Source organism: Impatiens glandulifera, chromosome 4 (genome assembly GCF_907164915.1).
Source record: "Impatiens glandulifera chromosome 4, dImpGla2.1, whole genome shotgun sequence".
NCBI lineage: Eukaryota > Viridiplantae > Streptophyta > Magnoliopsida > Ericales > Balsaminaceae > Impatiens > Impatiens glandulifera.
Genome location: NC_061865.1, coordinates 61,713,853 through 61,726,267, shown reverse-complemented (window position 1 = coordinate 61,726,267; position 12,415 = coordinate 61,713,853). Strand labels below are relative to the sequence as shown.

The 12,415-nt window shown below is 33.3% G+C and overlaps 1 protein-coding gene across 1 annotated transcript; it reads left to right on the top strand.

Annotated features, from left to right (window-relative positions):
• Positions 1 to 10,348: 10,348 nt before the first annotated feature.
• LOC124936144 (probable inactive nicotinamidase At3g16190) lies at positions 10,349 to 12,029 on the top strand. Its single transcript, XM_047476607.1, has 5 exons — positions 10,349 to 10,499; positions 10,594 to 10,707; positions 11,143 to 11,377; positions 11,456 to 11,572; positions 11,799 to 12,029. Exons 1-5 carry the CDS (start codon positions 10,443 to 10,445, stop codon positions 11,870 to 11,872), a joined length of 597 nt encoding a protein of 198 aa, XP_047332563.1. The 5' UTR covers positions 10,349 to 10,442; the 3' UTR covers positions 11,873 to 12,029.
• The last annotated feature ends 386 nt before the right edge of the window (positions 12,030 to 12,415 follow it).

Here is a 12,415-nt window from a genome sequence, read left to right as displayed (position 1 = left end):
AGGAACTACTCAACCTGCAGCTGCTGGTGGCAGATGAATCCCTATATATGTCTACTATTTTAGTGTGTAATTTGATTTCGTGTCTTGTAAAAATGCATATATTTACATTGATCTAACAAAGTAAGTAAGTAAATTTGGTAGTGGTAGCTTTAATTTGTGAAGTTTGTATTAATTACCATATATATACGTGCATGTATAAGTTAAAACTGAACAAGATATCGTTTCTCATTCATGCATGCCCTCTCAGTCTCCTCTTTAAAATCATGTAATTATTAATCCTCTTTATGATAGGAAGACTTTGAATATAAAAAACAACAACGGCCTTTTATCAAAATTAACCTTCTTAATTGATTTATATAGTTTGATTCAATATTATCATGTACCGATGAAATAGTTTGGCCTATAGTGGCATGTCATATGCAATTCCAATTCTTTTTTGATAAAGGATTTTTGTAGAAAAATAAACATTAATATTGAAAAATAAATCATTTAGAAAATTAATTAGTATATATTATATATCATTATATTACTAATTTCACCCCAATGAGTGATATATAGGAGAGGAAATTTTGGAGTGTGAATGAGAAAATGAATGACGTCTAAATGGTTGGAAAAATGAAAAAGTGTGAGAAAATAGAGAAGATAGATAAATTATTTATTTTTTTCAACATTATGCAACATTATTTTCTCTCATATTTCCTCCCCAATCATTTCATTCTTAAAGAAGATCGATTAACCCATTAACTTATTATAATTACCGTAACTTCTCATTTCAAGTGATATTTAAAAAAACATTACTTAAAATGAGAAGTTACGGTAATTATAATAAGTTAGTGTGTTAATCGATTCTTTTACCCAAATAAATTATTAAAATAAATAAATGTAACTTTAGAATACAAACAAAAAATCAAAAAGAAAAAGTTTTAAAGTCAATTTTTTAATAAAATAATATTTTAGAGAGATGTGATGGAGGAAGATAAAATACTCATAAAAATATATGGCGTTCCTTATAGTTTGATTTGACGGAATTAAGTTGTTGGTTTGAATGAGTCTCTAATCGGTGTTGCTCCCTCTAGACTAAGAGATAATAAGAAAGAATGTCCATTTTATTTATTAAATTAGAAGGGTGTGTTAAATTTATTTACGAAGCTGTAAAATTTTATTTATGTATATTAACTTATCAAAAAGTGTTAAAATTATTTAACAGAATAGAATGTTCAAAGCCTCGTTAAATTTTTATACACGTGTCATATCCACGTAATTATCCTATATTTATATTTTTTATCTAATTTTTTCATTTCAAACATACACAAATTCTTTCCCTTCAATACATAAAAATAAATAAATAAATAAATAAATAAATAAAATCTAACTTCTCTCTTCTTTATCGCCCATCAATAAACTCCCATTGAAGCCTCGGGTTCTCGAGCATCATCGGGTAGAGCTGATTGCTCGTTTCGGATTTAATATCTTTCTTGTCATATTTGGGTTGTCGGCCAATCTTTTCAAATGAATCGATGAATCAATTAATAGATCGATAATAAGAAATGAAACCCAGTTAAAAACTTTGAAGCCTGGATTCGAGGATCCTGCTATGAAAGATCAATGTTTAAGTTTTATAATTTTTTCTTAGTTAACTCTGAATTCTCTGTCTAATTAATTATCTGATTATAAAATAATTATAATTCTGTTTAAATACTAATATTTTAAAAATCATAACCAACCCAACATCACACAATTTACATAAAATTGATTGTAGAATTCACAAATATAGTTAGGGATACAAAATGTAAAGAATTATAGATTAGAAAGTTTCATAACTCCATTCCTGCTGCAAGAAGTAATAAACATTTCCCATGAAACATCTAAGTATTCAATCTCCATCTTTGTCTTGGTAAATTGTCGCCTTACCAAGCTATAACCCACCCTTATAGAATTTCAAATCAATCTTCCTCAAATAAGGATCTCCGTCTAATGATTGCGGCGAAATTCGCGATGAAACATTTATTGTCGGGTAAGGAGGAATGATTGCGGCCGGTGAAGAGTGACGAAGAAGACGGAGGGTTTATTTATTTTATGTAATAAATGAAAGGATCCATGTTTGAAATGAAAAAATAGGTTAAAAAATATAAATAAAAAATAAATACGTGGATATGACACTTGGACAAAAAATTAACTCCGTTTAAATCTTCGGTTAAGTTAAATAGTTTTGACACTTCTTGACAAATTTTAAGAATTTTATAATTTTATAAACAAATTTAACACCTCTCCTCAACTTTATAAATAAAATTGACATTCTTCCCTTTTATTATATGCATTTAAAATTAAAATAAAAGAAGTTATGTCTTCTATATATATATTAATGATAGGGAGATATATATTGGGGGACAATAATCTACATCACCCTGCGCTGAATTAAAAACTATGTGTGGAGCTCTATTTTTACCCTGTTGGTCTTCTTTATTCAATTCATTGCATGTCTTTGCTGCCTTCTTTGACCTTTAAGCTCTAAGAATCCCAAACCGGAATCAATAGCTCCCAATGGACCAATCTAAGTGAAGAAAAAATGTATCATGTAAAAAAAGAATTCACTCACTTATTTTTCTAACGTCACTCTCTTTATTACTATTATATATATATATTTATTTATTGTATATTTAATGACATTTATTGTTTATTTCTGACCAATATGCTAACACCAATCATGTTATTTTGTCACATAATAATAATACTTCCTCCACGAGGATCTCCCCTCATAATACTTTGTCTCTCTCTAATAACCATTAATTATGTACAAAATACGTTTAAACCATTCAAATATTTGGATACGAGTACTATAAAATTTTAAAAGTTTTTTTTTTCTTTTTCAACTCAACACTTATTTAAGTTATAAAACAAACTCACTTTTTAATAAATAAAAGTTGAGGCGATAAAAAAAAAAAATAGTAAAGCATAAATGCTCCTGTGACTATGAGTTTGCCAAACAAAAAAAATATATGATTGTCACTTCAAAATAGTTCATCAATTCATAGTTTCAATGCTTATATATATAAAAAAAACAATAGTTTGAGCATGGGTTTCAATATATCAAAATAGTTCAATCAATTCATAATTTCATTGCTTTTATTTATATATATATATATATATATATATATATATATATATATATATTCTCTTTTGAATTAAAAAGAACACTCCCACAAAAGACATATATAAATATATTTTTATAAATATAATGTGTGGGTGTGGGTGTATGGTAGGGACATTTTGAATATTATTTATTTTGAAAGGGAGAGAAACATTTTAAAATATTATATGTTCATCATAGCTAGATTTCTGCAATCTACTCTTCTTTTCCTTAAATAAAGTAATTATAGAAAACTAAAAAAATGTTGATCTCAACATTTGTAAGATAAGAGATAACTACGTACATTCCAAGAAATATCTCTCTCTATATATATTGATATGTCGGAGTGGCCAGGGTGATGAGGCCTCAAAAGGGACACTACAACTCAATGTATTTTAAAAAGACCAAGACCTTTTGTACTTTGGTCAATATTTATTGTTAGTAAATAATATAACATCATAATAAAAAATGATCTTTTAATTAAAAAATATACATATAGTAAACCTTTTGTACTATTGGTCATGGTTAGTAAATAATATAAACATCACCAAAAATGACCTTTTAATTATAAAAATATACATAGTAATATTTACAAAATGACAAGAGAGTCAATACATTACTTTGGAGGAACAAGCATTTTTTTATTCTAATATGAAATTGATATTAGTATTGTTATATTTACATTCATATTATATTTTTGTTGCCATGCTAAGTATTCAATAATTTATCATGAATGTAATTCACTTATTTAAATATTAAATTACAATGTCAATGAGTAGGTATGATCAATATGAGTGTAATCATAATATGTTAATTTAAGTTCTTATTAAAAAATACTTAAGCTTTCAATCTTTTACACTTGGATTATTTTTTTTAAAAAAAGAAAAAGAATATTTCAGGTTTCAGAGTTTAAGCCTTGCAAGAGTTCTCTTTTTTTCCCTTCACAACCAATATATGATGATTAAATGCACTAAGATGTTTCTGTATAAAAATATATACTATAATGACCTAATATTTTAACCAATTTTGCGTGCCTTAATCATTTATAAAAAAATTGACACTATAGCTCACTTTTACCATATACCCACTTCAGTTTAGGTGTTTTATTGACAATTAAACATATAAAAAAAACTAGAGTAACAATAAGTTCTATTAATGTCTTCATAGTTCAAGCTGGTTGAAATCTTATAATACAATTGAATATTTTTATTTTTTGGCTGAAAATACCTTTTAATTGATTTAAAAGATGAACAATTAGGCATTTTCTAATAGTAGCTTTTATTGTTACATGGAATTTTGAAATAAATTCCTTATATTCAGGATTTCTGAAAATGCTAATTTGTACCCAAAAAAAATAAGGAGATGCAAATACTTACTCAAAATTATTGAGAGAAAAAAAAAAAAAACAAGAAAGGTTGCTAGATAGCATAAAACATTAAAAGACATTAAGCCACCAAATATCATCAGCTAGCTAGTTGGTTCATCCATGTACACTATTCTTCTCTTAACATTGTTTTTTTGTTGTTGTTAATATAATGACAGGAGCCATGTAGTTGCCACATCATGTCAAAAAAATAACAAGATAAAAGTCACGGTATTAAAATAGTGTAATCCTTATCTTACAAGTATTTCTTTTTCATATGTGTTATAGTTAGGCAAATCTATTATATTTAGTTTAATTAATATTTGTAATAAAAATGTACAAATTTTTTTTTACTAAAAGATTTGAAGTGGGGGTTTTAGATCGTGTTATATTTATCTACAAATAAATTTTAATTAAAAAATTGCATAAGAAAAAATGAAGAAAACCTAGGCTAAAGTTTTGATATGCTCTCTTATTATTATGCATTTGCTCAAATTTCCCCTTAAAGGGAATTTGAGCAAATGACCTTAAAAAGAGGCCTAAATGCGTTTGGTGAGGGTGACTAATTTAAATAGCGCTGGTGACCCCCTTTTTTTTCTGACGAAAATGCCTCTATTACGTCACGCATCCTCCAGTTGCGTGACGCACCCGAGGGCATTGTGAAAAGTCCACAATGCCCTTACTATATAATTAAAAAAATTCCAATTCTTCCCATTTCTTTTCATTTCTTTCTTTCTTGTTCTCTTTCTTCACTTCCCATTCTCCTCCTTCTCTCTAAAAAGACCACCCCCAACGACGATCCCCAACGAAGACGGCGGAATCCCAACGAAGGAGATGTCCGCTGCTACTGGTATTCTTCCTCCTTCCTTTATTTCGACGCATTGTTTGTTAGGGTTTACTGATTAGGGATTGAGTAAGTGAATGCCACCGTTGCGGCGGAATCCAGGTGCGTCATGCAGTTGCGTAACGCAGTTGCGTCACGTAGTTGCGTTACGTAGTTGCGTTACGTATCTGCGTAACGCACCCCAAACCATTTATAGTTATTACTTGCATTTCATTGTTACGGTGTCTCTCGATTGATAGTATCATTTTTTTCAATTGCAGCTGAAGTATTTGCTGGCGTATTTGTTGTGTACAATGGAGAGTGGAAAATTGCAGCCGATGGTACCAGATCTTTCTCTACACAATCATGCAAAACTATGGATATACCCCAATGTACTACATTTGCTGAATTAGTTGATATAATCTACGAGACGATTAACGTGCAAAAGTCTACATATGATTTAGTGATTAAAGTCATGTATGATCCTTCTGCAAAACTTCCCCCTGTTGTTATTGAGGGAGATAAATATGTGGGCATGTATTTATCACGGTTGATTTCAGGTCAAAGTTCGTCACCTTCGTCACCACTTTGTGTCTCATTAGTAGAGAAGTACCCAAGTCAAGATAGTACACTACCAATACTTACTAAAAAAACTATACCTGGCGTTGTTTCTCGAGTTGTTTCTCAACAAATTTTATTTGAAAGTGAAAATGAAGGAGAAAGAGAAGAAGATGAACGGGCCCATCATGAACTGATTAATTATGAACGGGTTATTGACTTTAATTATGAACGAGTTATTGACTTTAATTATGAACAGGTTAGTGACTTCTAAGCTACTACTAGTCCTGCATCAGCAATTGTACGCACGCCGCACCGATCATCAATACCTACATCATCTAGTGCAAGAGCGTCAATGGGTACACCATCTAGTGCAAGAGGGTCAATGGGTACACCATCTAGTGCAAGAGCGTCAATGGGAACACCATCTAGTGCAAGACCATCAATGGGTACACCATTTAGTGCAAGACCATCAATAGATACACCATCGATAGACCCGACAAACGTATCACTGACAGACGTATCACCGACAGACCCTTCATTTGCATTAGCATTAACTAGTGAAACCGTATTGGAAGTCGGTACGTTATTTGATACTAAAAAAGAACTTCAACTGACGCTATATAAATATGCGATGACTTATTATTTTAAATTCAAAGTGAAAAAGTCTCGAAAACATCTTTGGTATGTGAAATATATAGATGAGACATGCAAGTGGAGCTTACGGGCTATGAAAGGTAAGTTTTCCAAGATGTTTAAGATTCATAAATTCAATCGATAACACTCATGCTCAGTTTTGTCGAGTCCGAAGAAAAAAAATGCAAACACCGACATGGGTTATTGGGCAGTGCATGAAGGGTAAGTACATGGACCATCACCATAACCACTTGCCTAAGAAAATAATTGAAGACATGCAGTCATCTTATGGGATGTTTTTGACTTATAATAAGGCTTGGAGGGCAAGAGAAACGACTTTAATGCCGGTGCGAGGACAGTAGATGATTCCTATGGAAAATTGCCTTCATACCTATACATGTTGGAGAAGAATAATCTGGGTACCATAACAGATATCCAGACAGTCGAGCTCGGCCATTTCAAGTATATGTTCATGTCTCTAGGCTTCTTAATTATGGGTTTCAAAGCCTTTTGTCGTCCCGTATTGTGTGTTAATGCAAGTTTTCTCAAGCACAAGGTGGGAGATCAACTTTTGGTGGCTGTTGCATTGGATGCCAATGAGCAACTATATCCTGTTGCATTAAGTGTTGTTGATTCAGAGAATAATAACTCGTGGACTTATCAGACCAATGTCATTCTCCTTTTTATCCTCTTCTTCATCACGAATGTCATTCAGACCAATGTCATTCTCTTTTTCTCCTTCTTCATCACGAATGTCATTCAGACCAATGTCATTCTCCTTTTCCCCTTCTTCATCACGAATGTCATTCAGACCAATGCCATTCTCCTTTTACTCATGCTACAAAATTGAAAAGAATTTAGATTCAGGATGCGTCACGCAGGATGCGTCACACAGTTGCATCACGCAGTTGCGTCACGCAGTTGCGTCAAGCAAGATGCGTCAAACAGAAACCAAACAGAACCAAACAGCAACCAAGATGCGTCAAGCAAGATGCGTCAGACATAAATTAGTAAAAAATAGAAAGCTCAAAAGGTTGGCGAATTACCTGGTTGGTGACATGGTTGACGAACTGGTTGCTTAGACTGAGAATCATCTTTTCAAACAGAATAAAGTAGTTTTGTTGATTCAATTTGATGTCTCTTATGTCTCTTTTCATCTCTCCGACATCTTTCTTTATCTCTTCGACATCCTTCTTTATCTGAACAGGAGATGCCGGTGCCGGTGATGATGGAGGTGTTGAAGTTGCGGATGGGGGACTAATGTGACTCAGGCTACGATGCTTGGTGGCTGCTTTGCTGGGGGAATATATCATCATATTCAACCTTCATCTTCCTCTTGGAAGGTTGGACAGTAGTAGGTTCTTCATCAACATCTTCATCTTCATCTGATTCAGCCTTTCTCTTTCTCTCCCATCAGTAACTCACTCAAACAAATCATCGAATGAATTGTCAATTTGTTCAAAATCCTCCCCATTGTACAAACTCGTCTCCGTGGAGGACTCTTCCATCTTAGAAAACACAGAGCTATTAAAGGCAGATTGTACCTCCTGAAATGTGTTCTTCCTTTTGGATTGATACAATAGTATCATTGGGCGAAAAGGGCCATCAACATTCTTCCTTGTGGCGAATTTAGGGACAAAGTTTTGAATAACCTTATAGCTCCACACTTGTAGTGCTAGTACAAACCCATAAACGTTATAAGCAAAAGAATTAGTAACTCCACTCCCTTTCCTGGACATATATATGGACCTATGGTGTTTCATGTCCTGGTAAAGACCCTAATGGTGAATCTAAAGGACAACTTTCCCCATGGAAATCAGAGGAAATCTTCAACATCTTTAACCATATGGATGATTTTGACATTTAAAATCCGTTTTGGGTCATATGAGAAGAGGTACTAGTTAATCAAGCAAATCAACCCGATCTTCCATGCGTCTTCTTTATCGGTGCATTTCATAAAAATAGATTCCAACTCCTGCATTCTAATTATCGTATTCCTTTTGAAATATTTTATCAGCAAGAGTGGACAACCTCGGCAATCATCTTTGTATTCAGGCAATCTGTCGAAGTTGAGGCCTGTAATCAATGCGTACTCTTTCATACCTAAAGTATGTTCCTCCCCATTCAAGTTGAAAATCATCCTATTCAAATTGGCCTTAACCTTCCGAAGCAGCAACTGATGTAAAATTGTCCCTCTGAACAACAAGTCTGGAACTCCTTTCAATAAATACTGAAATTGGGAATTTAGAGCCCTCTCCATAAGATCCAGCGCTTCAAACCTATCAAATACTTTTTTTAAGGCTATGACAGATTTCAATGAAATCCTACCAGGAAAATTATAAACCGTGAAGTCTGCCATCTACAAAAGGGAAAACAAAAACAACAATGTTTGTGAAAACCTTTCACAGCAAATATAAACAAAGGAGAAGCAAAGCAACCGTCAAAATAGCTAGAAACAACCGTCACCTACGTGACGCAACTGCGTGACGAAACTGAGTGACGCAACCCTAAACATAAACCATGCATGAACCATTTGTAAGCAAGAAGCAACCTACCCTAAACCCTAACATAAACCATGCATGAACCATTTGCAAGCAAGAAGCAACCCTAAACCTTAACATAAAACATGTATGGACCATTTGCAAGCATGAAGCAACCCTAAACCCTAACATAAACCATGAATGAACCATTTGCAAACAAGAAGCAATCAACCCTAAACCCTAACATAAATCATGCATGAACCATTTGTAAGCAAGACGCAACCCTAAACCCTAACATAAACCAACATAACTAAAACTAACCTGATGAAGTCAATGAATGAACGAGAAGACGAAGACGAGCAAGAAGAGACGTCGAGGCAGGTGCGTCGTTGAGGCAGGTGCGTCGTCGAGGCAGGTGCGAGAGAGAGAGATAGCATGAATAGTCGTCGAGGCTTATTTGAGTTTTTATATAAAATACAAATAAATGTGACGCATCGTATCCTACTTGACGCATCCTACTTGACGCATCCTTCGTGATGCATCCTACTTGACGCATCCTACGTGATGCATCATACGTGACTCATCCTACCAACCAACCAACCTGCATTCAACGAATCAGGGAGAATCAATGACGTCATGTAAAGGAAATCAACACAAACAATCATATGTATAGGAAATCAACACAAATAATCATATGTATAGGAAATCAACACAAACAATCATATGTAAACGAAATAAACACAAAATATATACGAATATAGTGGAATGGTCGAATGAATTGTCAATTTGTTCAAAATCCTCCGCGCTTTACAAACTCGCCTCCGTTGGAAGTTTTTCGCAGCTATAGGCCATTGAATATGGTGGAATGGTCGACGATGCCTCTTCGATTGGTTTTTCGGCGATGAAAAAGAAGAGAAAGTCTTCTCCGCCACCATTAAGGTTCATGGCGGAGAAGACAAGGAAGACATGGATGAGAGAGAAAATGAATCGGAAAAAAAAAATTATGACTTTATAGGGTTTAGGGTGCGTCACGCAACTGGAGTTGCGTTACTTAGGGATATAAATGTCATTAAAAAAAAATGGGGGTCACCAACGCTATTTAAATTAGTCACCCTCACAAAACACATTTAGACCTCTTTTTAGGGTCATTTGCTCAAATTTCCCCTTAGATGAGTAATAGGGGAAAGAATGATTAACTCACTCTCTGGAAAAGGATAAATGGTGAGAAGAGATAAAAAATATAAATTTTGTTATTTTTTCAAGTTTGCGAATAAAAAAAATAATAATAATTAACATATTTTTTTAATTTTTTTTTATCTGATAATATTTTGAATTCATAATCTTGATATATATTTTTTTTCTTTTTCTTAAAGAGCATTAATGGGATAAGGCCGATTGCCCACACAGAGGTAGGGGTAAAGTTGGGGTGTGAGTTTCCGGCGTCTAAAAGTAAAAATGGCGTATTCCGATAACAAATGGAAGAGCAGTGCACTTCTTGTGATAGACATGCAGGTATAACTCATAATATTCTAGAACTTCCAAGTTTGAAGGATCCCATATTCTTAGATCCCAATTTGTATAACTCATCTCCATTCTGATTCAACAGAAAGATTTCATATTACCAGGAAGTTTGCTGCTGGTAAACGGCGGCCTAGCTATTGCTCCCAATGTCATAAAAGCTGTTGAAGTTGCTAGACAACGAGGGATGCTTATCATCTGGGTACCAAACCCCTTCTTCTTCTTCTATTTATTCATTTTTCAGCCCTAATGTTGCACTTTTTTTTTTTTTTTTTTTAAACCCTTTTTGACTAGTCCATCAATATTGTGGCCGCCTACCCATTACATGATAAACACAAATATATTGACTATTGAATCATTTATCAGAGTTTAATTAATGGCTGTTGAGTTTAAAAGCTATTAGAATGAGTTTGTAAGATCACTCTGATTGAATGAATAGATAACAGTAGCTTAATGGAAATGTCGATTCAGTAAAGTTGTTTGTTTTCAGAAGTTTTGGTTGAAAACTTGTTCATAGTGCATTTGTAAAGAACAATGGATGGACTTAAATCCAGCAACCAAACCTTAAATATTTTGGTTTTGGGATGCAATTTGCATTGTACACTTCATATATAATTGTTGAGAAATTTGGGTGCAGGTTGTTCGAGAGCATGACCCATTTGGAAGAGATGTTGAACTATTTCGTCGTCATTTATACTCTGATGGAGAAGTAGGGCCGGTTTCCAAAGGCAGTGTTGGTGCAGAGTTAGTTGATGGGCTGGTGATTAAGGATGGGGATTATAAATTGGTGAAGACGCGATTTAGTGCATTCTTTGCTACCCATTTGGATTCATTTTTAAAGACATCTAACATTAAGAATTTAGTTGTCACTGGTAAGTATTTTTCCCAACAATAAAAAAAAGAAGGGTTTTTTTCTGTTATTTGATATATAACACTATAATACTCTGTAGGTGTACAAACTCCAAATTGCATTAGACAGACCGTCTTTGATGCTGTAGCATTGGATTATGAATCCGTTTCAGTCCTAGTTGATGCCACTGCTGCATCCACCCCAGATATACACATTGGTAAGATTTATCTTTTAAACATTTGCTATTATTTATGACTTTCTGTTTTTGGATAGGAAAATGCTAAAAGCCTGATCTTGATTGATTGATCGATCCATGGCTTCTACTCGTAGTTTTCAAATTTGATCAAATAAGTTTAGAGCGTTTAGACAATGGTCTAGTTACAAAGAAGCTAAGCTCTCAAAGATCTGTGATCTATCAACTTATGTTAAGTGGTTAATTGCAGCCAACATTGTAGACATGAAAAACATTGGAGTTGCCATCCCAACCTTGGAAGAATGGTGCAGATGGGAAGATTGATGTTATTCAATGCTGCGTTTGTGCATATACTTGGTTCTACCACCTTTTTTTAAAAAATGGTCTGCATTGAAAACTCAAACTTCGAACATGATAGTTGTTCTAATGTTCAATCAAATTTGTCAGCTCTCTTACTACATTGACTAGCATCTAACTTTGACTTATTTTGTTAAAAAAAATTGACCCGATGTCTTATAACACTATATATATGACCATGATTTGATTTAAAATTAAGAAAAACACAAATTAATTTAAGGAGTTTGTAGTAGATTGTAAGGAGAATTATGTGAATGTATTTGGAAAAATATCATAATATAAATGAATTTAATTTTGATCAATTGTGTACTCTTCTAATAAATTCATAGAGATTTACAAGGAGTTTTAGATTTCCGATCCAGACTACACGAACAAGATAGAGAAGTTCAAAATCTTCGATACGCTAACAAATAATATTTTTAAACAATCCCCTCTTTTAGCCCAACGACAACAAGATGTGAAAATTAACCCTAAGTTCATAGGTTTGAGTCCGTCAAGCGACAAGTTCTG

Coding starts and splice junctions, on each gene's coding strand:
- LOC124936144 (XM_047476607.1), top strand. CDS start 10,443: ATGGCGTATTCCGATAACAAATGGAAGAGCAGTGCACTTCTTGTGATA. Junction 10,500..10,593: donor TTCTTGTGATAGACATGCAG/GTATAACTCATA, acceptor CTGATTCAACAG/AAAGATTTCATATTACCAGG. Junction 10,708..11,142: donor GAGGGATGCTTATCATCTGG/GTACCAAACCCC, acceptor ATTTGGGTGCAG/GTTGTTCGAGAGCATGACCC.